The sequence below is a fragment of the Zophobas morio genome, unplaced genomic scaffold (assembly GCF_036711695.1).
Source record: "Zophobas morio isolate AGI-343-1 ecotype UQ-CSIRO unplaced genomic scaffold, CSIRO_AGI_Zmor_V1 ptg000108l, whole genome shotgun sequence".
In the NCBI taxonomy this organism is placed as follows: Eukaryota; Metazoa; Arthropoda; class Insecta; order Coleoptera; family Tenebrionidae; genus Zophobas; species Zophobas morio.
Window position 1 is genome coordinate 2,377,859 of NW_026972213.1, and position 26,403 is coordinate 2,404,261.

At 33.3% G+C, this 26,403-nt stretch overlaps 7 protein-coding genes across 8 annotated transcripts in view; 1 reads left to right on the forward strand and 6 right to left on the reverse strand.

Moving 5' to 3' along the window:
• Positions 1 to 26,403, forward strand: part of LOC135144785 (protein prickle-like) — an 889,236-nt gene that overhangs the window by 71,309 nt on the left and 791,524 nt on the right. The gene's annotated exons all lie outside the window — the stretch shown is intronic.
• LOC135144692 (myrosinase 1-like) lies at positions 1,122 to 3,204 on the reverse strand. The gene is made up of 7 exons (XM_064076747.1): positions 3,057 to 3,204; positions 2,326 to 3,002; positions 2,183 to 2,277; positions 1,840 to 2,136; positions 1,657 to 1,791; positions 1,466 to 1,572; positions 1,122 to 1,412 (listed from the first exon to the last, which is right to left on the reverse strand). The coding sequence occupies exons 1-7, from the start codon at positions 3,104 to 3,106 to the stop codon at positions 1,289 to 1,291; spliced, it is 1,485 nt and encodes a 494-aa protein (XP_063932817.1). The 5' UTR covers positions 3,107 to 3,204; the 3' UTR covers positions 1,122 to 1,288.
• LOC135144701 (myrosinase 1-like) lies at positions 5,845 to 7,862 on the reverse strand. Its single transcript, XM_064076757.1, has 7 exons — positions 7,776 to 7,862; positions 7,045 to 7,721; positions 6,905 to 6,999; positions 6,559 to 6,855; positions 6,369 to 6,503; positions 6,177 to 6,283; positions 5,845 to 6,120 (listed from the first exon to the last, which is right to left on the reverse strand). Exons 1-7 carry the CDS (start codon positions 7,823 to 7,825, stop codon positions 5,997 to 5,999), a joined length of 1,485 nt encoding a protein of 494 aa, XP_063932827.1. The 5' UTR covers positions 7,826 to 7,862; the 3' UTR covers positions 5,845 to 5,996.
• On the reverse strand, positions 13,278 to 15,271 carry LOC135144593 (myrosinase 1-like). The gene is made up of 7 exons (XM_064076621.1): positions 15,118 to 15,271; positions 14,402 to 15,069; positions 14,251 to 14,345; positions 13,909 to 14,202; positions 13,713 to 13,850; positions 13,551 to 13,657; positions 13,278 to 13,501 (listed from the first exon to the last, which is right to left on the reverse strand). Exons 1-7 carry the CDS (start codon positions 15,162 to 15,164, stop codon positions 13,393 to 13,395), a joined length of 1,458 nt encoding a protein of 485 aa, XP_063932691.1. The 5' UTR covers positions 15,165 to 15,271; the 3' UTR covers positions 13,278 to 13,392.
• On the reverse strand, positions 15,876 to 17,819 carry LOC135144592 (myrosinase 1-like). Its single transcript, XM_064076620.1, has 7 exons — positions 17,668 to 17,819; positions 16,953 to 17,620; positions 16,812 to 16,906; positions 16,464 to 16,760; positions 16,276 to 16,413; positions 16,118 to 16,224; positions 15,876 to 16,069 (listed from the first exon to the last, which is right to left on the reverse strand). Exons 1-7 carry the CDS (start codon positions 17,712 to 17,714, stop codon positions 15,958 to 15,960), a joined length of 1,464 nt encoding a protein of 487 aa, XP_063932690.1. The 5' UTR covers positions 17,715 to 17,819; the 3' UTR covers positions 15,876 to 15,957.
• On the reverse strand, positions 21,693 to 23,700 carry LOC135144591 (myrosinase 1-like). The gene is made up of 7 exons (XM_064076619.1): positions 23,613 to 23,700; positions 22,895 to 23,565; positions 22,748 to 22,845; positions 22,255 to 22,551; positions 22,070 to 22,207; positions 21,907 to 22,013; positions 21,693 to 21,851 (listed from the first exon to the last, which is right to left on the reverse strand). Exons 1-7 carry the CDS (start codon positions 23,651 to 23,653, stop codon positions 21,740 to 21,742), a joined length of 1,464 nt encoding a protein of 487 aa, XP_063932689.1. The 5' UTR covers positions 23,654 to 23,700; the 3' UTR covers positions 21,693 to 21,739.
• LOC135144757 (myrosinase 1-like) lies at positions 23,794 to 26,355 on the reverse strand. 2 transcript variants are annotated; one of them, XM_064076832.1, is made up of 7 exons: positions 26,234 to 26,355; positions 25,102 to 25,775; positions 24,959 to 25,056; positions 24,613 to 24,909; positions 24,267 to 24,404; positions 24,108 to 24,214; positions 23,794 to 24,054 (listed from the first exon to the last, which is right to left on the reverse strand). In XM_064076832.1, the coding sequence occupies exons 1-7, from the start codon at positions 26,269 to 26,271 to the stop codon at positions 23,943 to 23,945; spliced, it is 1,464 nt and encodes a 487-aa protein (XP_063932902.1). In that variant the 5' UTR covers positions 26,272 to 26,355; the 3' UTR covers positions 23,794 to 23,942. The 2 variants fall into 2 exon arrangements, with proteins under 2 accessions (XP_063932902.1, XP_063932901.1); XM_064076831.1 differs by lacking the exon at positions 26,234 to 26,355 and adding an exon at positions 25,853 to 26,020.

Genomic DNA, 26,403 nt, shown 5'->3' on the forward strand with positions numbered 1-26,403 from the left:
TCTCTATCGTTGACATCGGTTAACTAATTTATTTTTTTTGACAAAAACAGTTTTTGTTTTATTATAATAAGTGATTTTATTTTTGACTTTACGTAATTTAACTTAAATTTATGTTTACAACAACACTTTCCAGGAATCAATTAACTGTTCTGAAAGAGTCTAACTGTAGTAAATTAAAATATAGACTGACCGGCAAAAAAACCGGCCACCCTGAAAAATTTCGCAAAACCAAGCTTTAAAGATTATTAATTTAACTAGTGATCGTTATTTTATTAAAGAACCATTCACTATTGACACATGAGGTATAAATTAGCAAAAAAAGAAGCCAATTAAACGCAGAATTAAATTTAATTTCACAAAATAACAGAAACTGAGCGACACTTTGAGAGACTCTGTAAGAGTTAACGGAATTATTTTCGCGTGAAAACGTTTATTAATTGCCAAACTTTAAACAAATGATGAAAAACACTGTTTACAACAACAGCCTCCTTTATTGTTTTTTTTTTAAGAAAATATAATAAAATATCCTTGGCTTGTTTCTGTTATTTTGTTAAATTAAATCTCTTGTTTTTTTTTATGCAACTGTTTTACGAGACAAAAATTCTCACAAGTGATGTAATGTATACTAGACGCAAACATTTAGTGCGTTTATGGCTTCACACCAATTTAATTCCCATTATAATTCAGTAGGCCTAACCTACCTGGTAAAAGCACAGGGCAGTATTGTCTCGACTGTCCCTGACAGGTGGCATGGTTTGCATTTGCTAAGTTTTTTGAAGGGTCGGCTATAAAGTACTTTAAACGTCAAAACCATAAACGCACTAAATATTTGCGTCTAGTATAACTATGGATACTATTTATACATGACAATATCATTTCTTAGGTTTTCGGTAAAAGCTGATACTGTAAGATAAAGCGTCGTATATCATATGTGACCGAAATGCCATTATAAGCTCGATAAATCAGACTCTACATTCTCACTCTCTTATAATATAAAATATTATTATTAATGTGTCAAAAGTTATTAATTATTACACTATTCGACAGCAAAATGAATTAATTAATTCTAATTTTCTTATATATACTACGTAAAAATAAAAATATATTATTAAAGCTTCATCTCGAAGCAGATTTCGTCAACAGAGTCACCAGTATATTGCATGTGATAAAATTGACCTTTTTGAACAAGACTAAATAAAGTTTTTGCTTAAATTTATTACAGTTTATTTATTATAAAGCGAAATTTGATAGTACTACAAAATTATATTTTTCTGTTTCGTCTTCTGAATTATTCACAGGTATCTACCAAACATCTTGAGGCGATGACATTTGCGTAGTAGGAGGCAGACGCTTTTGGTGTTCTTGGCCTTTCAGGATTAGCAAAATTGACATTGTACATGCCAAATTTTTCACTAAAAATGTTATTTGTTCCAAAAAATTGACCAATTTTGATTTTCTCACGTACCTATATCCCCGTGCCCATTCAAAATTATCCAGTAAACTCCAAGCAGTATAGCGTGTTACATTTACTCCGTCATCTAAGATAGCCTCTAGAACGTTACTGAGATATTCCTAAAAAATTGTCGCAGCGTTATACAAACGCAAATAAATATGTTACAAGTGGTTTAGAGGTGTGATACTACACCAAGAACTTACTTGGTAGTAGTATATTCTTCGATCATCATCAAGCCCTCCTGTATCTGAAACACCGTTTTCGGTTACGAATATTTCCGGGTGGTTATAAGTTTTGCTGAGCCAGTTGAGGAGATGTCTTAGTCCCCATGGAACGACCTGTAATGTGATGAATATGTAAAACGATGTGTCTGTGTTTCTACTAACCCTGAGCCAAGACGAGGCACTTTGTTCCCAGGTTTCATCAATGAAAGTGTCTACATTTAAATCACTTTCGTAAGAGATTACACTTGGATCAGTTTCTTCTTTAGCTTGCGCATAGGCAGTAGTGTAGGCATTAATTGCAACGTAGTCATAGGTACCTTTAATGTACTCAATTTCTTCTTCTGTAAATTTAGGAAGTCTAGACGTTTCAAAACCTTGTTGTTTACTTCTTTCATCGATTCTTTCAATCATGACGGAAGGATAATTACCATTAGCAACAGCATTGAAGTACCAACCGTACTACAAACGGATATTAACTCTGATTATTTTTAATTTTTAAACGTACATTAAACTGTAAAGCTCTTTCGGCCGCTTCCTGGTCAGCGGGACTATCAGATGCTGGTTCAAACCACATCGTGTCAGGAATCATACCCACATAACCTACAAACGTTCTTCAAAATAGGATATTATAAGACATTTATTTGTTACCTTGTTGTTGTGGTCTAAATTCTTCATCATAAATATGATAAGCCCTGGCATGAGCTTTGATTAAGGTATGAGTACATTTATACTCAGCCAAGCCTGATGATTTATACCCAGGTGCCATAGTCCCGGTGCCATATCCTTGATGACAAGTTTGCAGTGGTTCATTGAACGTACCCCAATATTTTACAGAATCCCCAAAATTTTCAAACACTACCCGAGCATAATAGGCAAAGTGCTCCACAAGCTCTGGGTTAGGAAAACCACCGAATTCTTGAAGTGTTTCTGGGAGATCCCAATGGAATATTGTGACCATGGGTTCAATTCCATTGTCGACTAATTCTTGAATTAAGTTCTTGTAATAGTCGATACCAGCTTGATTAATTGGGCTCCCAGCCAAACCGAGAGGTATTATTCTAGACCAAGATAGAGAAAATCTATAATAGGCGACACCAAGGTCCTTCAATAGGCCAACGTCTTCTTTGTATTTGTGGTAGGAGTCACAAGCGATGTCGCCGTTGTCTCCATTATCGACAAATGTAGGATTTGTGTGACACAAGTGATCCCATATATTTTCACCCTTTCCATCTTCATTCCATGCTCCCTCCACTTGATAGGAAGCTGTAGCTATCCCAAATTTGAAGTAATCCGGGAAAGTTCGATTTGTAGCGGCTGTTGCTTCTCTAAACAATTGCAGTGATGTGTAATCTTAAAAGAAACGAAAATTTGTAACTCACCTGTACAGAAGCACAGACAAAAGTAAGGTTACAAGCAAATTATTAGACATAGTAGCTAAGTGAATAAAATATTGACAGACCGTGTATTATATACCCTCTATAGGCACGATTATCGATCTCATGTTTTAATTTCGTACCGATGCTGTGGCTAGATAATCTTATCTGAATTGTTACTAAAGAATCATGAAGTACATATTCCGAAGATTGCGGTTTATTAAGCGTTGAATTATATAATCTCGGTAATGATCTTAAAGAAAAAACTTTTATTATAAATTGTCGTATAAACAAAAGAATAGCAGGTAATTTTGACCATATGCTATTTGTGGATGCACCTTGACTTAAACGATAAGTGGATATCATTCCATCGATTTCTAGCAAAGGTTGCGAGCAACAGATATATAATCTTAACGTTATTGTTTTTCTGAGTACTACTTTATCACATGATGCCACCAATGGCCGACACAGATATTGTCTATATGTCTTCCGATACGTATTTTTTTTTTTATTTAGTACAAAATGTAGGTAGTAATAATGATGCAGTATTTTTCTTTCCAGGTAAACACAGAGCAGTAATTTTGAAAATGTCGAAGTAGTGGGGAGTACACTAGTTTAGGGTAATGTATAGGCATGTAATAGTAATTTACGCAACTAGTTCGGGATAGCCTGCTTCCCGCATGAACGCTTGTTTGAGGCACGACCGAAGGGAGTGCCGCATTTGCGTGAATGCGGGAAGCAGGCTCACGAACGTGTTGTGTACAATATTTTTTGCGACGAATAAACCTTTAAACTGAAGAGATTAACTGTGAGTTATTTATAAACAACGCCATTGACAGCGCCGTCAACACGTCACAATGTTGACACTACCCGAGTATTTTAAGGTTACCATGGCAACGGGAAGTTAAATGCACGTGTGCGGGAAATTCGACCTCCCGCACTCTGGTGAATGCGCGAAAGCTATCAAAAAAGGTCATGAGTGCAAAAAATTTATGAATTGCTGAACTGTTGTGATTATGTGTATAATAAATAATTACTGTGACCGTAGGGGCTAACATTAACTTGCAAAATATTCAATTTGTCTTCATAATATAGAGGAAATTTTTAGATTAATTTTTTTTATTCCTTTAATCTGATGTATACAAAGACATCTCATTCGGTATTCCAGACAGTTTAAGATTACTGTATTCTTTTCATATATGAAGATCCACTACTGGTTGCTTCATACTGGTAAGACAGTAAATCAAAATTCCAAGAGTGACGAACCTTGGAGTTTTGAAGTGCATCTGAGAGATCCCAATGAAATATTGTTACTTGAGTCAGAAGTCCATTACAGTCAATATAAAAATGTAACTTACCTGTACAACAGGACCGATGAAAAGATGATGAAACAGGGTAGTTCACTGAATAAAATATTTAGCAGATACGTAACTTGTTATTTATAATTTGCAGAGATAATTATTGATTTCTAAGTTGAACGTTCTGATGACCATATTATTGTAGATAATTTTATTTGCGAAAGGTACGACCAAGAAAATCATTTAGTATTATGAAAGCTGCTATTCATTAAGCGTTAAATTGTGTGATTTAAATAATAACCTATAAAAAAGTAAAAACGTTTCTAAGTGTGGTGAACAAGGTCAGGCAAACAAAGGAATAATAGGTAATTTTGGAGATGCATTTTTTGTGAGTTCAACTTGAACTAAACGATTATTAATTATAACATGATCTCTTTTCGGCCAAAATGTTCAATATTACAGTGTGGTATCAGCTCTTAAGGTATATGTGGATAACGACAAAGTCACTAAATTGTCCATTCATATCAAGCCAAGCAAGTGCGCATGTTTAGACCTAGGGTGTAAAGCAGGTAAATAAATACATTTGGCATAAAGCAGAATCATTAATTTAAGGAGTACCCATGCTAGCGTCAAAAGAAAGCGACTTATCAATATACAGAGACCCAATTTGGTACCATGTTCTACCACGCATGTTTTACTACGTAGATACATGCCTTTTTTCAGAATCAAAAGTGAATCGGAACGTCTTCCTTCTTAGGGAAATTCAAAAGATTCCAGAAAACGATCTAGATAATACACCATGTGTTGACTAATTAATAGACAAAGTTGCCAGGTTCAGGGCAAAGTTTCAGTTTACCCGGAACCGGAAGAAAAACTAGAACACCCCTTTCAAAACAAGACGGAGTATTTAGAAGGTTTAAAATAATGTTTTTGAAATTTTAACGGAGATGACCTAACACCCCTGTAGCACGAGTAAGTATTGTCAGCAGAAGGCTAAGAAAATAAGTATGAACTACAGATGCGAAGAAGAAAAGATTAGTCTAATCAGAGACGAGTCTGCATCGAAACGAAACTATGCGGAATCTAAAATCAAAGTCGCCTTTAGAAGCCTCCTTCAAAAATTTGGCCACATCTTTACAAAACAGCAAACTGCGATCATTCCCTTAAAAGCAGATGTGCCATTAGATTTTGCGATTGGTGTTTTATCCACAACACCGTTCACGACATATTAATCAAAACGTTATTCAATTTTTGCCTTGATACAGTGAACATATAGAAGGCACTAAAAGTGGTTACTTTAGATACTAGAACAAATTAACAAATTTGCTCTAGTACAAGAAGTTCTAAAAGTAACGGCTATGAGACAATCGCCCTTTATTTTGTTATTGAATGGTAGTTAGTTTACGTAGAAAGTTAGGCGTTGCTTAAAAGTTGCATGCCAGGTTAGGACAGCAATAAAACTCAAGTCTTTAATTTTTTCTAAACATCCTGTATAAACAACTGTAAAAATAAAAATATATTACTAAGACACGAATACTATTTTTCTTGAAGACTGGAAAAGGTCTCTGTTTTTACAATTTATTGAGCTATAAGGCGAAATTTAAATGTACCTACTATAAAATTACATTTTTCTGTTTCATTTTATGAGTCATTCACAAGTATCTACTAAACATCTTGAAGCGATGACCTGAGCATAGTAGGAAGCAGACGCTTTTGGTGTTCTTGGTCTTCCAGGATTATCAAAATTGACGCTGTACATACCAAATTTTTCACTAAAAATATTACTTGTTTCAAAAAATTCTAGGCTTACGAATTTTGGTTATCTTACGTATACCCTCGTGCCCATTCAAAGTTATCCATTAAACTCCAAGCAGTGTAGCGTGTTACATTTACTCCGTCATCTAAGATAGCCTCTAGAACGTTACTGAGATATTCCTAAAAAATTGTCGTAGCATCATACAAATGTAAATAAGTGTGTTATAAATGGTTTGGAGGTGATTGTGTTACATCAAGGACTTACTTGGTAGAAGTTTATCCTTCGATCATCATCAAGCCCTCCTAAATCTGAAACACCGTTTTCAGTTACGAATATTTCTGGGTGGTTATAAGTTTTGCTGAGCCAGTTGAGGAGATTTCTTAGTCCCCATGGAACGACCTGTAATGTGATGAATATGTAAAATTGTAAGATTGTAATTTGTATTTTTACTAACCCTGAGCCAAGACGAGGCACTTTGTTCCCACGATTCATCAATGAAAGTGTCCACATTTAGATCACTTTCGTAAGAGATTACACTTGGATCAGTTTCTTCTTTAGCTTGAGCATAGACAGTAGTGTAGGCATTAATTGCAAGATAGTCATGTGTCCCTTTAATGTACTCAATTTCTTCTTCTGTAAATTTGGGAAGTCTAGACGTTTCAAAACCTTGTTGTTTACTTCTTTCATCAATTCTTTCAATCATGACGGCAGGATAATTACCATTAACAACAGCGTTAATGTACCAACCGTACTACAAACGAAATATGTTAACTCTTATTATTTGTAATTCTTAAACGTACATTGAACTGTAGCGCTCGTTCGGTAGCTTCTTGGTCAGCATCACTATCGGATGCTGGTTCAAACCAGGTAGTGTCAGCAACAATACCCACATAACCTATAAACATTCTTAAATCTAAGATACTATAAGTTTAGTTCTTACCCTGTTGTTGTGGCCTAAATTCTTCATCATAAATATGATAAGCTTTGGCATGAGCTTTAATTAAGGTGTGAGCACATTTATACTCAGCCAAGCCTGATGATTTATACCCAGGTGCCATAGTTCCAGTGCTGTATCCTTGATGACATGTTTGCAGTGGCTCGTTGAAAGTGGTCCAATATGTTACAGAATCCCCCAAATTTTCAAACACAACTCGAGCATAGTACGCAAAATGCTCCTCGAGTTCTGGGTTAGGAAAACCACCGAATTCTTGAAGTGTTTCTGGAAGATCCCAATGGAATATTGTGACCATGGGTTCAATTCCATTGTCGCCTAATTCTTGAATTAAGCTCTTGTAGTAGTCGATACCAGCTTGATTAACTGGGCTCCCAGCCAAACCGAGAGGTATTATTCTAGACCAAGATAGAGAAAATCTATAATAGTCGACACCAAGGTCTTTTAATAGGGCAACGTCTTCTTTGTATTTGTGGTAGGAGTCACAAGCGATATCGCCGTTGTCTCCATTGTCAACAAATGTAGGATTTGTGTGACACAAGTGATCCCATATGTTTTCACCCTTGCCATCTTCGTTCCATGCTCCCTCCACTTGATAGGAAGCTGTTGCTATTCCAAATTTGAAGTAATCAGGGAAGGTTCGGTTTGTGGCGGCTGTTGCTTCTCTACATGATTGCAGTGATGTGTAATTTTAAAATATTTTAAAATTTGTAACTCACCTGTACACAAGCACAGACAAAAGTATGGTAACAAGTAAATTATTGGACATGGCAATTCAGCGAATGAAATATTTGGTACTCAGTTTGTTATACACAATCTAAAGACTCAATTATCAATCTCTTAAATTAAGTTCTTACTGATGGGTATGCTAGATAATGTTATCTGAAGTGTTACTAAAGAATTCATAGAGTATTCCGAAGATTCGTGTTACTTAAGCGCAAAATTGTGTAATTTCAGCAATTACAAAAAACTGTATAACCCGCGGTGAATGAAAGGTCATACAAACAATAGCATAGCAGGTAATTTTGGCTATATGCTATTTGTGAATCCACCTTGAAATAAACATTATTTATAAGACGACGAGTATAAGTGGGTATTATCCCATCGATTTCTAGCAAAATTGGCGAGCATCAGATATAATCTTAATATTATTGTTTTTCTAAGTACTACTTCATCACATCGTGCCAGTCACCTCGGCTAAAACAAATATTTACTTACTGATATGCAAAACAATTTTTTTAATTTAGTACAAAATGTGTTAATAACATACTGTATTTTTCTTTCCAGGTAAACAATACCAATTTTGAAAATGTCGAAATACTGGTGAGTATACAAGTTTAGGTTTCCTAATTTGTACAAAATTGTATTGTCTATTTTAAGTTTTAACTGCAATTTCAAGGGGTGTTATCAAAATATTCATTCTTTTTCTTGGATGTAAAATCAAACTGCAGTAACAATATTTTGTTTTTTTCACAGATTCTACATGTATGTTCAGTGTTTGACATTTGCAATCTTCGTGCTTTGCAAGCTTTGCTTCAAGCATTTTCTAAGTATTTGTAAATTTAAACTGGAACGGGCCTTGATCTTTTGAAAATTTCCATTTGTCGCCTTAATACAGGGGCTATATAAATGACTCTAAGGGCGTAGTTGGCCATAGATTTTAAAATATCTAAAATGATGACAGTTCTCACTTCTCATTAATGTAATTTGTAACCGCTCATTTAAAGTCGTCGTTTTTATTGTTTTAACGTTTTAGTCCTCGTTGATCCAAGCTCAAAATAACAAAACAGTCGTTTGAAAACTCTTGGTAGTTACGTATGAAAATTTTGATTTTGTACTAGAAACCGAAGATTGTAAAAAGGGTTTATTCTATTGAACAAGACAATTTCATTGTTGTTTTGTTATCGCAATGGGACTTCGTAAATGAAGAATCTGTGTATTCTGTAACCGCTTGTAAGCAAGAATATCTGGCATAATACCGTGATTTAATAAGTCAAGAAACATTATTAGAGTCTTAGATTGGAGATATAATCAACAGACTGATTCGAACTGGCACTGTCAACAAAGAGAAATCTCGTTGAAGACCTTCACTATCTGAGGTAGTTATTCATGATTTGAGACGACTTTGAAACATCTTTCACAAAATTTCCTCAGCTGTCAGAAGTTTCGGTTGCAACATGAAATTGTACAATGGGAATTGACGAAAGGATTACAGAACATTTCTGAACTTAAAAAGAGAGTGAACATGTGTCTTTAACAAAATGATGAACATTTGCAACATTTACTGTGATGTTTAACCGCAATAAATTTGTTTCCTTTTTATTGTAACGATTAGTTTTATTTTTTTTAAGATACGACGCGTTTAGGCAACCAGTTATACAGATGTGTGTGGTCTTTGTCATGCGTCCTTAGGCACTTAGTACAGTTAAATCTGAGAGGCGGCACGTTTACATGACCTACTGCGACCCTATAATCATTTATAGAAACACTGTATTACAAAAAATTAACAAATATGCTCTCGTATTAGAAGCTTTAACAATTAATAGGTATGAGACAATCACCCCTCATTACTGAAGGGATTTTAGGTACGTAGAACATAGATAAAGAACCTTTGCCCAAAAGATGCAGGATTCCTGCGTATTACACCAATCTTATGAAACCATAATTGTATTCCGAAGTGATAAAATTATCGAAGATCTGGGGTTAGACAATACGTCTGGAAAATGATACATTTTTATTTAGGTTGATACATTTATAATTGGTCGCTAATAATTACGAGAATTACATAGTGTATTGTATTATACATATATCGACAAGATAATTTGTATAATGTAAACACTTTTTTCTACAAATCGATATCTCTTGTTATCAGCATAGTGTACAAGTGGTCAGTACATAGATAGAACAGATATAATCTGAATATCATTCTTTTTTTAAGTAGCACTTCATCATCTCATACAAGTGTCATCTACAACAGCTGAGAGATATTTATTTTTTGATATGTAAAGGTGTTGCTTTTGATATCCTTCTTTGCAGACAAACAGATAGCAGTAATATCGAAAACATTGAAGCATTGGGATTATATATCATTAATTAACAATAATTACTAGACGATTAAAATTGTCAGTGGTTGTAGGTCCGGATTTAATGCCGCCGTTTGTTCTCAGAAATTGTGCTACTGTCTACAACAAACCCTCGTGTGTTTTATTCATTCTAATCTTATGCACTGGTATTTAATATTAATTTTAAAATTGTCCCGCAAGTTCTTGGTGTTTAAACTATAGGTCTATTGTTACAAAGAGTAATTTATTAACCCCCGACGTAAAAAGAGGAGTGTTTTAACTTATAACATTGAAGCGTTTGTCTGATCTATCTGTGGCATCGTAGCTCCAAAACGGATGAATTTATTTCAATGCTGCTTGTTTTTGTTTGAAATCTGGTTTGATCCAGGTGATTCTTAGCTATCCTTGATGATAATCACTTCAGCCACTTCAAAATCATCAGCTCGGTTCGTGCGAAGGTGGGGATGGCACGTCGACCGTAGCAACGAATCTTAACCAATTTTAGACTTTTTAAGGGTTTACTGTTTTTGTATGGGGGATTTTTAAGTATTTAGCGATTTTATTGCCTCTAACACTTCTAATTTAAAAAGTCAATATAATCTTATATATAAGAAGTCCACTGTGACTAACCATTTGTGTAAAACGTAATTTCTATCTGAATATTTGGTGGACGTTATACATCCCGACTTTGGCAACGGATTTGATACTACTAATCACTCCACTCCATTCATCTTAGCAAATGGAGACATTATGGTTTTTCTAAGTTCCCACTTGCAATGTTTGAATCATATTTAAGTAACTGACCATCTTTCATTGAATTTCAAGGTTATACTTCAAATACCTCTTAACAGTCATCTGGTGTCCCTCAAGGGAAGGTTCTGAGGCCCCTTCTCGTTGAATTTTATATAAATGACTTCACTGTTGTTAATATCAGAAACTTTAATACTTTTTATTTCAATGCAATATCGTCTTCTAGACAGTTGACAATTGATATAGAAGACATGCGAGCTGCTTTCAAATGCGTTATAATGCATTGGAGGTGTTTGTAGACTTAACACATAAGACGTAAATAAATAACAAACAAAAAACTACCGGGGCTTAAGATATGAATTATCTTAAATATCAACAAAACAGAATATTTTGTAATATACATATATACATGCAACATATATAAAATACAAAAGTGTACTGTACCACGTCATGTTGAAAAAAATTATGCGAAATCAAATTCGTAGGATTGTTTTCTTTATAACGTTTAAATGTTTACAACATGTAAAAAGGCACATGGAAAACTACTAAGGAATTTCAAATTTGGAAATTTATTAGGTAATATTGAACATTAAGCATATTTTGACGTGTGTGACTTATGATATCCAGAACACTTTTCTAATATGTGAACGAGTTTAGAAAAATACGTCTACCATTGGTCGATAAATGTTTATAATAAAATTTCTTTTTTTTTATCGCACTCCTCCCGGAATCTTTTTCACTGGTCTTTTTGTCCGTTATTCATTGCATTAAAATAACTACCGACGCCAAAATTTCATTCTCTGTTACAAATTTTCCATACTAAAAGGTTATTTGATTTTAAGTTAGCACGTTTTTTACTGTTGTATTTAACTGGGATTTTTTTCTTTTCAACTTCTTTAATTTGTATCTTAAATTGTCATTCAGTTTTCACAAATATCCTTTCCATTTTTTTCATAAATTTGTGCTGTAGAATTTAAAAATGTGTTAAATTTAAAACGTGGAGAAAGTGTAAAAGTATAGCTTGTTACATTCCACACATCTTTCGCTTATGCTTAGGACACAACATTTGTTCTTAATTTTTTCATGTTTTTTGAAGACATACGTACAAAGTGAGAAAATTGATTCACATTAGTATTAAAATGAATGCAACAACCGAATTAGTTTTAGAAATAAAATCAAAATAAAAAATAATAAATCTGAGACAGTTGTATAGAAAAAGTTGTAAATTAAACGAGAGTATTTTTAATGGTAGAATTCTAAAGAAAAAAGATTTCTGTATGTAATTGAAGGTAAGGTGCTGCTATCTATGTCTAGCAGAAACTAATGTTAATACATACTTAACTGATGAGGATTTATATCCTAACAAATAAATAAACTGATAGAAGCATGAAGTTTCATTTAATTTATTTTTTAAAGAAAATTCATGGACAAAATTATAGAAGTCTGTTCATGGGGTACATTGTACCTTATAACCTTTCAAAAAATACGTGTTTAATACCAGTATCATTATTTTTTTAAGAACCATAAATGTTATTACTATTTTCACTACCTCTAAATTCATTTTATTAAATTGCATTCTTAATATTTTGTGGTTATGTATAATATATACATAATATTAAATATGAGTCTGAGTTTTCGTTGACTTAACGTTTATAAAATAAAAAAAGGAACATATTATTCTCTGTGTTTATTTAAAAATTTGATAAAATTGATAACAGTTTTTAGTATTCATAGTTATTTTTAACATGTAGTTTATAAAACCGTTTCTCACTTTTTCGATGGCGGTACTTCAAAAAAAAATGTTTGTAAAAATATAACTGGCTACGTATGGAACTTCGATGTTATCACTTTACATTAGTTGTAATTGTATCATAATTGTACACGGTTATAAAAATAAGAGTGTCTTATTAAATTATAAAAATAATAAAATAGTCATTCATATCAACATTTTCCCCGTGCGTGAGATTATGTAATAGTTTTATTTATTAATCGCTTCGATTTCTTTTATGTTTTAAATCCTCGTCATAAATATGAATATACAGACACAATAAAATTAATGTTATCAGTTATGCTCATACTCATTTATTACACTAGGTTTTAAAGGTCAATGATATGAATCTTGTGGAAAATACAATAATTTAAATCTTTGGTATTATTATATGGTGGCAATATTGTAAAACGTAAAACAAAATGAAATCGAAATACAATCTATCCAATTTTGATTGGCACCGGCTAAACGCATAGCGGCGTAGCAAAAAAAACACCTAAAAACAATACACTTGAAACGTATGTGTGGTCAATAAACTTGCCATCTGCGGGACGATAAAGAAAAAAATTTTAGGTGTCGTTCATGGAGGTAACAAACGCACTAATTGATTGTAACTTTTCAATTATAAATAAACAAAATGATTAACTTTGGATCTGATTTATTTATGAGTTGCTTATTTAGCAGGGTAGTTTATTTGGTTTGAATGATATTATTTGAAAAAATAAGTGACATCGTAAAGACGAAATCTTGAAGTTTCTACACCCTTCGTGATTCTATAACACTTCTGAAGTATTCCGCTGATTTCTTTGGTGTTCGCGTTCTATCAGGGCTATTAAAATCGACGAAATATAAACCAAATTTTACTCTGAAATTTTTTAGATATTAATTGCTCATTGATTAGTGAAAATACATACGTATATCCTTGTCCCCACTCAAAGTTGTCCATTAAGCTCCAAGCTGTGAAACCCTTGACATTGACCTTATCTTCGTAGATAGCTTGAAGAGTAGCGTTTAAATATTGCTGAGAAATATTATTGATATTAATTATAACAAAATATTCAGGTTTAAAATTTTACCTGAAGGAAGCTTATTCTGCGGTCATCTTCTAACGTTCCTGTTTTGTCAGGATACCCACACTCGGTGATCAAAATTTCAGGATCCCTGTAAGTTTTTTTGAGCCATATTAAACTGTTTCGTAAGCCCCAAGGTGCAACCTAGGCGCAAAGTACTTATTAAATAAAACTCTTGTCGAATGAATGTCTAGATACTTACTTTTCCATCCCATTCAGTATCTTCCCACCCTGGATCGACATGTCTTGACGTTCCTATATCATTTTGGACACTCGGTTTACCGATTGGTACTTCTTCTGTTGCTTTTACCAACCAACTATTGTAGTGATTTAGTCCTAGAAAGTCGTAAGTTCCTCTGTTGTTGATTTGTTCAAGAAGAGAAAATTTTGGAAGACGAGATTGTGGGAACCCTTCGAGCTTACTTCTTTCAGCCACACGGTCAATTACTATTTGAGGATAGTTGCCATAAACTACTGGGTTTGCATACAACCCAAACTATAACACTAATAATATCAGAAAATGGTTTCAAATTTTTTTTCTTACCTCGAATTGTCTTCTTTGCTCGGCCGCCACAACGTCTTCTGGACTGTCGCTTGCCGGTTCTGACCACTCAAAATTAAGTGTTATGCCAACTCTACCTGAAAAATAACAAATAAATATCTAGATTGGTACTAAGTTAATTTCGATTTACTACCTCTTTGTCTAAGTCTGAATTCCAAATCATAAATGCGGAAAGCTTTAACGTGCGCTTTGATCATATGGTGAGAACATAAGTATTCGATGATTCCGTTGGGATAGTACTCGTTGATCATTCCCATGAATTCACTGTAATCTTGACATAATACTTTTGGTTCGTTAAAAGTAATCCATCTTTTCACTCTATCTCCATACAAGTCAAAAGCTGTTCTAGCATAGTTTGCAAATAAATCGATGAAGGTCGGGGTGTAGAAACCTCCCAATGCTGAGAATATATCAGGGGTATCCCAGTGGAAAAGGGTAACAATTGGTTCTATTCCGTTAGCGATTAACTCGTCTATCAAGTTGTTGTAATAGTCAACACCTGGTTGATTGATACCATTAGCAAACCCATTTGGAAATATCCTCGTCCACGATAAGGAAAATCGGTAGTAGTCGGTATTTAAATTTTTGATCATTTGTACATCTTCTTCCCATTTATGGTAAGAATCACATGCCACGGTTCCATTTGACCCATCTGTTACGAAACCTGGAGTTTGGGTTAATCTGTCCCATACACTCACGCCTTTTCCGTCTGCATTCCACCCTCCTTCTACTTGATAAGCTGATGTGGCAGTGCCAAATTGGAAATCATCGGGGAATTCCCATTGGTTTGAAATGGAAGCTCTAAAATTTGACTCGTAAATGAGATGGTTCAAAAAGTTACGTTTTTACCTAATGAGTGCCAAAAAAATGATTCCTACAACTCCTACAGATTTCATTTTTGTAGTAATCTGATACTTTTGTCGTTGTATACTTTATAATTCTTTTGTTATTTTAGTTATCTGTCTCGTGGTAATAAGGAGATTAATCCGACATAAATAAAAGGATCAGCAATATATGATTTTACTTATATTTTTAGCGTATGACTCATAAAAAGTGATTTTTTGACGCATCTATTTCGTATAGTCGGTAAAATTTCACAGTTTAGCAAATTGCACGTCCACATAAAAATGAATCTGTTTGAGAGGAGAAATTGTTTGAAGCAAGTTATTGTTAACTAGAAGGAAGCATTCGCAATATGTACATAAATCAAACAATAGTTGTCTAAGATTTTTCAGTCTGTCAAATTTTCATTTCTCATTGTCTAATCTGATCTGGTTTCCTCATTTTGGTTATAAAATCTAACAGTTACCACTCCGCATTATGCAGCAGTGTTTCTTAAAAGTTTGAGAGAAGATGTAGATTTTTTTGTTGATGCATAGTGGTTTTGGTACTTTTTGATATTTTTAGCTTGTTATGTTGTTTGCTATTTGTACACTGGACATTATTAAAATTTTGTTCGATGTTTACTTTTATTTTGTTGACCATTTTGATACTTAGATGTTTTTGATTATGAGAGGAAATTTTAGAAGGAAGTTTTAGAGTTTCTGGAATAAGATTGAAAGTAAGTGGATTCCAAGATGCAGAGGAATTTAGTTTGCATTTGAAAGTAACTTGTAAATAACATTTAATGATATAGAAATATTGTTGCAGTTTCGAATCTACACTAATATTTATTTTGTTGTTATGTACTTATTCTAACGTTCGCGTAGCAATGACCCGTTTGAAATATTCTCCAGATTGTTTTATGGATCTAGGTCGCTCTGGATTTTCAAAATCGACGTAGTGCAGCCCAAATTTTACCCTAAAAATAATTTTTAACATCTATCGGAAACCAAAGAATTGTCCTTACGTGTAGCCTTGATTCCATTCAAAATTATCCATCAGACTCCAAGCCATAAACGCTTTAACATTAACCCCATCTAGGTGGATTGCTTCCAGAGTTGCGTTCAGATATTCCTAAAAGTTGTAAGTATTTTAGTTAAAGAAGCTCGTTTCATCGAAACATACTTTGTAAAAGTTAATTCGGCGATCGTCTTCCAGAGTACCGGTGGTATCAGAATAACCACATTCTGTGATAAGAATGTCAGGGTTTCCGTATGTTGTTTTGATCCAGTTCAAAGCTTTCCGTAATCCTTCAGGTACCACCTAAAAGTATTTATTTTTACGATGTTTTTAACTTTTTTATTAAACTTTACTTTATTGTCTGGTGCTGCTGTAGTTTCCCAACTATCATCTTGCATTCTTCTTACTTTTGTGTCAATGTAAAAACTATGTTCGGTAGGGTCAGCTTCACTTCCCTCCCCTACTAACCACGTGGTATAGTGATTGAGTCCCAAAAAATCATAGGTTCCTCGAATTGATAGTTTTTCCGCAAGAGTGAACCTTTTTAGTCTTGAACGTGGAAAATCTTCTAGTCTGCTTCGTGCAGCCACTCGGTCTCGTACAACTTTAGGATAGTCGAAATTTATAATAGGGTTAGCAAAAATTCCAAACTGAAACAATGAATTTTAAATATGCGACATACATGGATATTTAGTACCAACATCAAATTGTCGACGACGTTCTGCTGCTGCCACGTCTTCGGGGTCATTAGACATTGGTTCCGACCATTCGAAATTTAAGGTTATGCCAACCTTACCTGAAAGTAGCGATTATTCTACGTTTTCTTTTTAAAAAAGTACAACCTTGTTGCCTTTGTCTGAATTCTCTGTCGTAGATATGGTACGTTTCAGCGTGAGCTTTGAGAAGATGGTAAGTGCACAAATATTCAATAACTCCGTTAGGATACGCTTCTGTTATATTACCCAGTACACTATTAAAGTAGTGGCAAATTATATTAGGTTCGTTAAAAGTAATCCAGAGTTTAACTCTGTCACCAAACTGTTCAAATAGCGTTCTTGCATAGTTGGTAAAAAAGTCCACCCAAGCACTGTTGGAGAACCCACCAAGAGTACTTATCGTCTGCGGCATATCCCAATGGTACATAGTTACTACAGGTTCTATATCATTGGCGATGAGTGCATTGATTAAGTTGTTGTAATAGGCAACTCCGGCTTCATTTACCGTGCTGGTGTATCCCCCAGATAGGATTCTTGTCCAAGAAATAGAAAACCGGTAATAATCAACTCCCAGTTCTTTAAGTATTCTTACATCTTCTTCCCATTTATGGTAAGAATCACACGCAACGTCCCCCGTGCTACCATCTGTTACGAAACCCGGAGTACGGGTTATTCTGTCCCAAACACTGAGTGTTTTTCCATCTTCTTTGGCACCACCTTCGATTTGGTAGGCCGAAGTTGCGACACCAAACTTGAAATCTTCTGGAAATGTCCAGTCTTCAGTTTTCGATAAACTAGAAACAAGTAAAAGTTTTTCGTGAATTTATTAAATAAAACTTACTGGATTAGAAGACATAATTTTAATATAGGTAGAGTGATGTGCTGCATTTTGCTTCACCAAAGTACTGCTCACTTTGGAGTAATTCGTATGATCAAGTCGTACAGCATTAGAGATAGTGTTAGATATTAAAGGTAGTCGTAAATTTAATCCACCTAAAGATAAGTCGTTTTTTCAAATGGTTTGCTTAAATAAATAGTTTAGTATATAATAATGTTATATCTTATTTAAATAACAAAGTTCGTCTAAAGCACACAAACCTAGATCTGAATTTATGTTTTGCTGCTTTAACGAATCTTGTTTGCATAAATAAATCTTGTTTGCACGGCGATATAAATGTTTGTAAGGGATTTTTTGATTTATAAATACATTTTTTTTAATAAAACATTCTTTATTTTATACTGAGATGTTAAAAAAATTACATTTTTATATTAAATGTAGGCGCTCTAGTTGCTTAGCAACCTTGAAAAACAAATTTTTATTCTTAGGTAATACTTTGATAACTTTTATTGTTATAGAGATTAATTGTTTCCCAAACTAACGATCAAATTCCATAATGTGATTGTTTTAACGTTCTAAATGAAATGATTTATAAACAGATGTTATAAACACTTTTATCAAAAATTAACTCCAATTCTTAATACCCCCACAAGAAAAGTGAAGTTTTTGACGTAAACTGAGAAAAAAAAGGTTATCTGATCAGAGATCAGACTATAATAGACTATATATAGACCAAAAAATATATGACAATTTATGAAGGACAGTGATAAAACTTGGTAACTCAGAAACTGGTGTAAAGATGGAATCCAGTTGATAGTTCATAAAACTTATATAAAAAGTACGGCAATCTCAGAATTTTGGGAAAATGAGATATCATCAATAAAAGCAAATAATTTTTTCATTAAATTTTTAAACATTCTCAAAATCAAAAAAATATTTTTTTTTAACTAAATCGCATTGCCTGTCGAATGACATTGTCTACTAAACATTTATATAATAGATTTCTGAGATGATGTCATAAATTTTTTCTAGACATTAATAAATAATCTGTAATCTGTTCTGTAATCATTAATCAATAATAATCTTTGAACCAAAATTTCGGAAGTTCGTTTTGTAAACTCTAAGTAGAAGTGTAAAATTTGCCTTTATAAATTTACATATTTTACTATATTATTATTATTATTATTAGAAATGTGGATGAATCATTCATAAATAAAGGACCATGTCACACTATATATTCCAAGCGAAATTTACTTAACAAAATGTTGAGAAAACATCATGATTTTTTGAAAAGGGTGAACGAGTTCTATTACTGATTTATTATCATGTCTATGTACAAAATTTCAAAATATATATATTTTTTTATTTGCGTAGAATTAAACATAGGGGTAGATGAATAAATTCCCGTTGTTAAAGCATATTATTGTGTACACTTTGAATAGGAGTTACTTAACAAAATTTTGAGATGGCATCATTAAATTTTTGGTGGAGATAATTAGACAAATTTTGGATAGTCGTAAATTACACCCAACATTCCAAGGCCATTCACAGAGACAGAATCAGGAAACCTACTTATTCATATTCTAGGTGCTATTAAATGTTGAAAAAACATGAAAATGGCCGTTCGCCAAATGGACCCTATTGGTTAGTTTCTTTTCAGGAAGTAACAAAACATATAAACTAAATAATGATTTAAATTATTTTGGAATTATATTTTAGACTCTTCGGAGTTGGTACAGTGACCACTGGACATTCTTTGTTTTACACTAACAGTTGAATATTTATTGCAGTTTTGCGACAATATGTGGAGGACTTTTTGGCTTTTACGTTGAATTGATACGTTTTTACTTCTCGAGCTAAGGAAGTATTGTTTTCGGGTCCATCGGGCGAGTCGTTACTTTTATGTTTTCTCCACGTTTTACGTTTCCGTCCATCTGTCTGCCGTCTGCTGTCTGTTCGCGTAATCTTCTAAACTACTGGACCGATTGTTGTCAACTTTTGTATCTATTTTAGGAGTATCGTGTAGAAGATAAAACGCTATCCCAGATTTATCTGATCATCCCCACAAACGATAATATGACGTCATCTTCAACTCCTACGATAGTAAATGTTATTTAAATTTTATAAAATGATATGCTTGTAGTTTATGAATCCGTATTGAGTTTTTATCCCAGGTATCTCGATTTTTGTAAAAAAATAAAAAATGTAGGTATAACATTTCACAATTTAACTTTGAAATTGCAAAACCGAATGCTCTGAAACTTTGCAAACGTTTTAAAGTAGGTTTTCGGAAACATGTTAAATTTTATTATTCAAAATTTATCTGTCCAGCACCCCCTAAAAACCGATGCGTCATCTCAAAATTTTTCCAAATAAATCCTATTTAAAATGTGTAAAATATGATAAATCTATACTCGTGATTTATCGTTTTATTCATATTTTTTAGAATTACTTATACAGAGTGACATATTTCAGCCAATTTATTTTATTGATCAAATCAAAACTGGCAAAACCGTTTTGAAGTTATCGCAAGCATGGTAAATTTGTCATCAAAACACATCTATTTATCCCCTCCAAAAAATTGATGATATCATCTCAAAATTTTTCCGTATAAATCTTTCTAAAATGTGCAAAATATTAATAGTCTAGACTTGTGACTTATTATTGAATTCATATTTTTAGAATTGGTTATACAAGATGACTCATTTTTTAATTGTTTATTAATTTTTATTAACAAATGAGTCATCTTATTTTACTGATTACATCAGGAACAGATCACTTCATTTTCTCGAAAATTTGGCAATAGAATATTGTTATTATTCATTTTACACTGCATTATCAAAATTGATATACGTTTCCTTGCAAATATGTTTCTTTTACAGGGGCTCTCACAGAAAAATAAAATTCGCCAAATCAAATTTTATAATTTTTCGAAAAAGCTGTGATATGTTTTATTGTAGTTTAGGGGCGAAATAACCTTTGACCAATTTTTACTTTCCGAGCCTAAGCAAAGGAAGTATAGTAATCGAGTCCGCCGATTTGCCACTTTCATATTTTCTGGACGTGTTATGACCTCTAGAGTACGAAGAAAGTAGTTTCCCGTTTCCGTCTGTCTGTCTGGTGTCTGTATTATTTTTTTTTATTAGACAAGTAATCTCCGAAACTACTGGACCGATTGTTGTCAAATTTTGTATGTATATTAGGAATACCATGTAGATGGTTAATAGGATGACGTCATCTCCAAAATTTATAACAAACAGTTTTTTGAAATTGTAATAAATAAGATACTCCTGCATTTTTTTTTCACCTCAGACATCCGGAATTTTTGGAAAAAATTCAAAACTGAATAACAATATTTTGTAATATAATTTTGAAACTGTAAAACCGAATGCTCTGAAATCTTATAAATATTTATAGTAGTAGTAGATCAAAACGTCGAAAATTTAACCCTAGTCAATACCAAAAAATCAAAAGCGTACGTATGGAAAGAAATTATAGGTTGGAATCCGACAGGCTTGATACTTAAATTGCAGCATTTTTGAAGGATTTCGGTTATAGCATTACGAAGGAAAATGGAGAAGACTACAAAAAAGGACAGTCAAAACAATTTGAATTACTGTGGTAAAGATTTTACAAGTAAAGTACCAGGGAGTGCACAATATTCAGTTGGATCCATTTTGCGATGTTACTGTCTAAGTACTAGAAGTTTGCTAAGTTTTGAATAAACAAACTTCAAAAAGCTCTAAAATGATTGGAGATAATTTTTAAAAATACCCCTAGGGAAAATAATCAAAAGTATTCACATAAGTCGCAGGTCAAAATTTAAAGATTCCAGTGCTCAGATTGGGTAAAATGTTCTGAGAGAGATAATCGTAGAAGTTTGTGGTTTTGACTGTCGTTTTTAGATTTTTTCCTTATTTTTTTTTTTGCATTATTTGCCTGTAAAATTCAGTTTGTTCTTTGTTTTTACCTAATTTGAGTTGTTATTTTGTGTTAGTAATTAATACAGTTCTCATAAAAGCAACAAATTTAATGTTTACTTACTATTTTATTATGCAAATACAAAATCATAGAGTTAGCCTACAGTTCTCGTCCTAGTAACATTCTTGAAATATTCCACCGATTTTCTTGGAGTACGAGTTCGATTTGGATCCGTAAAATTAACATGATATAAACCAAATTTAAGCCTAAAATTTAAAATTTTTAAAACACGATCTTTCTAAATTGAAATAAATATCATACGTATATCCATGTGTCCACTCGAAATTATCCATTATGCTCCATGCCAAATATCCTTTCACATTAACTCCATCTTCCAAAATAGCCTGCAGGGTAGCATTCAAATATGACTACAATAATAATTTTATTGCTCGAATTTGTTTACTATTACTTATTTGTGCATTACTCTGTAATAACGAATTCTTCCATCATCCTCTAATTCATCACCCGCATTAGCATACCCATTTTCCGTAATTAATATTTCTGGGTTTCGATAGGTGTTTTTAATCCATTTCAACAGATTTCTTAAGCCCCAGGGGACAATCTAAAAGTAGTATTTTTGCGGAAGTATATTATAAGTAGATATTTTACCTTAATCCAATATGCAGCACATCCCTCCCAGTTGGGATTACTAAATCTTTCTCCTGCTGCATCCAGATCAATGTGTGGATCCGATATAGGTGGTTCTGGACTTGATCTCCCGTATAAAGTGATGTAGTGATTAATTCCTATGTAGTCGTAAGTACCCTTAATTCTCAGTTTTTCTGCAAGCGTAAATTTAGGAAGACGCGATTCTGGAAAGTTTTCCAATCGACTCCGTTGAGCTACTCGGTCAATCACCACTTTCGGGTAGTCAAATTTCATGATAGGATTGGCATAAATGCCAAACTGTTAAAAAATGCTACTGTATGTATGACCCGTGGGTTACTTTGTTTCAACAGAATGAACAAATATCGCATAAAGTGCAGAGTCATTCCAAATGTTGTACTATTTAATTTTAAGTCTGCTATTCTAATAAAATATTTCCTCAAAACGATATTTGTTCATGTCTGCTAAGAAGACTTTACGTAATAGTAGCACTAACATCAAACTGGATATTTTGATTTGCTGCCCGGACGTCGTCAGGATTGCTAGAATTTGCCGGTTCTGTCCACGTAAAATCAAGTGTGATAGAAATTTTTCCTAAAAATCGCACTTTATGATTTCGGTTAATTATAGTAGAAGAATTAACCTTTTTGTGTCCGTCTAAACTCTTTGTCGTAAATATGGTAGGCTTCTGCGTGTGCCTTCAGAAGATTATGAGCACACATATATTCGGATGTTCCTAAAGGAAAATCTGACGTTACGTCTCCAACTAGTCCTTTGTATGCTTGACATATTAGTCTTGGTTCGTTAAGAGTTATCCATGTCCTCACTCTGTCTCCGAACAAGCCAAATGCTGTTCTAGCATAGTGTGCAAAGTAATTTATAACCGCAGGATTTGTCCATCCACCCCAGGCACTAAACTTTTGGGGTAGATCCCAGTGATAAAGAGTTACTATTGGTTCTATATCGTTCTCTAGTAACTTATTTATGAGTCTGTTGTAGAAGTCTACTCCAGGTTGATTGATCTTTCTTGTGGTACCGTCTGGAAGAATTCTGCTCCAAGATAGAGATATCCGATAAGAGTCGACCCCTAAATTTTTCGCCATTTCTACGTCTTCCTCCCATTTATAGTATGAATTACATGCTACGTCTCCATTGCTTCCATCTTTTATGAGTACAGAACGGTTATGAGTGAAGGTGTCCCAAATACTAGCCCCTCTGCCATCAGTGTTCCAAGCACCTTCGATTTGATAAGATGCGGTGGCTACACCCAATTTAAAATCATTGGGAAACTTCCATTCAAGTGAAAAAGTATGTCTGCAATAAGAGTGGTCACATTTTTTACTTTGTTAAAAAAATGTTACCTAGCTGTTAGGGAGACTATTAACAGAACTGCAGTAAGCATTATGCTCGAAATGACTTTAATCTAATTCCTATTCTCTTTTATGTAGGTTAATTTTATTATAGTGTTTACAGGAAAATTTCTTAACGTTTTATAGAGAGGTACTTAAATAATAATCAAAAAATTGTTTTATTATTCTCTACGCATAATTACCTAAGACATAAATGACCTAGTTGATAAAATTTGTTTGTGAAGTCAATTAAAACTACATCTTTAAAGGACACAACAATATAAATTCTCATTAAATTACTTAATTCTGTAAAGTCACTCTTGACTAATTTGAGTTTGGTATTTAGTTAATCGTTCTCGTTTTCGTCACACGCTTAAAAAATTCTACTGATTTCTTCGGAGTTCTGGACCTATTGGGATCCGTGAAGTTTACATGATAGAGTCCAAATTTTGCTCTAAAATTACGTCTAATGTAAGAAAAAGAATAATTTTTCGTAGAAACATTTACTCATATCCTAGTATCCATTCAAAATTATCCATCAAGGACCATGCGGTATAGGCTACAACGTTAACTTTGTCTTCAATAATTGCATTCACAGTGGCATTTAAATATTTCTAAAACAGACTTGTTAGAACCGTACACAGAAAATGTTGAAAGAAAATTTACTCTAAAATAGTTAATTCTTTCGTCATCATCTATAATTTCTCTGTTGTCAGCGTAACCATTTTCGGTGATGTATATTTCTGGATCGTGGTAGGTCTTTTTAACCCATTTCAAAACATTCCTTAAACTTTCCGGAAGCACCTGTTTTTGAAATACTTAATAACACAAACTTTAGATCAAAAAAAAAAAAAAGAAAAATATATAAGAACAAGAATGAGAGCTGCAATATCTAAGCACTTGTAACTTGCATAATTTAAAATGTCGAATGATCTAGAAGGACATACAAAAGCATGTACTGCTCTTCGTCATATTCTTAAATATTTCACTTTCCTTTTTTCCTTCTTCTTACTTTAAATATTTCTAAACCAGTTGGTTCCCAGTTGGGATCCCGAAATTTTTCCCCTTGAGAATCTATATCAATGTCAGATTTGGATACTGGAGGTTCTTGACTAGCTTTTACAATCATAGTGAAATAGTGATTGATGCCTAGAAAATCGTAAGTCCCGCTTATTCTGTTCTTTTCCTGATAACTGAACTTTGGTAGTCGAGATTCTGGGAACCCTTCCAACCTACTTCTTTCAGCTACTCGATCAATAACTACTTTAGGGTAGTCGTAATTTAGAATTGGATTTACGTACAAACCAATCTACAAATGCACGTAGAAGTTAATCTAATCAATTTTAATTTTATCTTACGTCAAATTGCATGTTTTGTTCAGCAAGTCGAACATCTTCCTTACTGCTTGCATTTTCTGGTAGCCACCATGTCATATCAACAGTTATCGAAATTTTACCTAAAATATATTTTTGTAATGGAGCCTTGGTACAAAATACCGAACCTTTTTGGATGTGCCTGAACTCTTTGTCGTAAATGTGATATGCTTCTGCATGAGCTTTCACAATGTTATGAGCACACAAGTACTCAGCTATCCCCAAAGGAAAATCTGGCGTTATGTCACCAATTGATCCTTTGAAAACTTGGCATACTAATCGTGGTTCATTTATAGTAATCCACATTTTAACTCTGTCACCAAAAAGTTGAAACATTTTTCTGGCGTAACTTGCAAAGTGTTCAATGACAGCAGGGTTCGTCCATGCACCTAAAGGACTGAATATTTGTGGTAGATCCCAGTGGTATAGAGTAACAACTGGTTCTATATTATGCTCAAGCAATGTATTAATTATTTTATTGTAGTAGTCGATTCCTGCTTGATTGATCTTATTAGTTACATAACCGTCAGGGAAAATTCTTGCCCAAGATATAGAAAACCGGTAAAAGTCAACTCCTAAATTTTTTATCAAATCTATGTCTTCTTCCCACTTGTAGTACGAATTGCAAGTTATGTCTGCATTGCTTCCATCTAATATAAGATGTGACTGGTTGTGAGTTGCCATGTCCCAAATATGGAAACCTTTTCCATCCACGTTCCAAGCACCTTCTATCTGGTAGGCCGATGTAGCGACACCAAATTTAAAATGATCAGGGAATTTGTATGGCTCTGCTTGTGAAAACCTAAAAACACATTATAACGTTTATAACTAGCTATTTAAGAGTAAAAATTTTGCGTAAGTGCTTTAATTTTTTTTTACCTCACCACTAAACAAACAAATGTTATAAGGAATAACATTTTGAACAATCTATTAGTTACTCAAATTATTTCATGAATAGTGTGCTTCACGTCTATTTTATCAACTTTATTTTATCTTGATGTTTATGTTTTTCTACCCATGAGTGCAGTTGCCCGCTTTGATTTTTTCAAAAACAAATAAAAGTTGTTATTTATGGTTTGCTATCATGTTATTAGTCGTTTTTTTGCAGTTATAGAGAGTGAGTCAACAATATGAAATTATTAAACATTAAAAATACTTGGACTTAATGCTTTCTTTTCAAGAAAATTTTCATAGCTGGTGTAGATACCACTGGTATCTGGCTTTATACAAGAGCAAAAACAAGATAGAAGACATACATACAGTTGGTAAAAGGAAGCGATTATCCATTTTGACATCATTTTAGCTGGTGCGGTATGCTAATGCTGTGTTAACAAATTCGGTTTAAAAAAATCCCTTTGATTCTTGCTTTCAAAGAACTGTTAACATATCGCGCAGGTAATGCATTAAACTAATGAAAATTAAAACTGCCA

Excerpts from the sequence above, each read along its gene's own strand:
- LOC135144692 (XM_064076747.1), bottom strand. The coding sequence starts at position 3,106 with ATGTCTAATAATTTGCTTGTAACCTTACTTTTGTCTGTGCTTCTGTAC. Across the intron at positions 2,278-2,325 it reads ATTTAGACCACAACAACAAG|GTTATGTGGGTATGATTCCT; the intron begins GTAACAAATAAA and ends GAACGTTTGTAG. Across the intron at positions 2,137-2,182 it reads AAAGAGCTTTACAGTTTAAT|TACGGTTGGTACTTCAATGC; the intron begins GTACGTTTAAAA and ends ATCCGTTTGTAG.
- LOC135144701 (XM_064076757.1), bottom strand. The coding sequence starts at position 7,825 with ATGTCCAATAATTTACTTGTTACCATACTTTTGTCTGTGCTTGTGTAC. Across the intron at positions 7,000-7,044 it reads ATTTAGGCCACAACAACAGG|GTTATGTGGGTATTGTTGCT; the intron begins GTAAGAACTAAA and ends GAATGTTTATAG. Across the intron at positions 6,504-6,558 it reads GTGCCTCGTCTTGGCTCAGG|GTCGTTCCATGGGGACTAAG; the intron begins GTTAGTAAAAAT and ends ATCACATTACAG.
- LOC135144593 (XM_064076621.1), bottom strand. The coding sequence starts at position 15,164 with ATGAAATCTGTAGGAGTTGTAGGAATCATTTTTTTGGCACTCATTAG. Across the intron at positions 13,658-13,712 it reads GCAGAATAAGCTTCCTTCAG|CAATATTTAAACGCTACTCT; the intron begins GTAAAATTTTAA and ends AATATTTCTCAG. Across the intron at positions 13,502-13,550 it reads GAGTGGGGACAAGGATATAC|AGTAAAATTTGGTTTATATT; the intron begins GTATGTATTTTC and ends AAAAAATTTCAG.
- LOC135144591 (XM_064076619.1), bottom strand. The coding sequence starts at position 23,653 with ATGCTTACTGCAGTTCTGTTAATAGTCTCCCTAACAGCTAG. Across the intron at positions 22,846-22,894 it reads GTTTAGACGGACACAAAAAG|GAAAAATTTCTATCACACTT; the intron begins GTTAATTCTTCT and ends TGCGATTTTTAG. Across the intron at positions 22,552-22,747 it reads ATCAAAATATCCAGTTTGAT|TTTGGCATTTATGCCAATCC; the intron begins GTTAGTGCTACT and ends ATTTTTTAACAG.
- LOC135144757 (XM_064076832.1), bottom strand. The coding sequence starts at position 26,271 with ATGATGTCAAAATGGATAATCGCTTCCTTTTACCAACT. Across the intron at positions 25,776-26,233 it reads ATCGCTTCCTTTTACCAACT|GTTTTCACAAGCAGAGCCAT; the intron begins GTATGTATGTCT and ends ATGTGTTTTTAG. Across the intron at positions 24,055-24,107 it reads GAATGGATACTAGGATATGA|AGCAAAATTTGGACTCTATC; the intron begins GTAAATGTTTCT and ends ACGTAATTTTAG.
- LOC135144592 (XM_064076620.1), bottom strand. The coding sequence starts at position 17,714 with ATGCAGCACATCACTCTACCTATATTAAAATTATGTCTTCTAATCCA. Across the intron at positions 17,621-17,667 it reads AAATTATGTCTTCTAATCCA|TTTATCGAAAACTGAAGACT; the intron begins GTAAGTTTTATT and ends ACTTGTTTCTAG. Across the intron at positions 16,761-16,811 it reads AACGTCGTCGACAATTTGAT|TTTGGAATTTTTGCTAACCC; the intron begins GTTGGTACTAAA and ends TCATTGTTTCAG.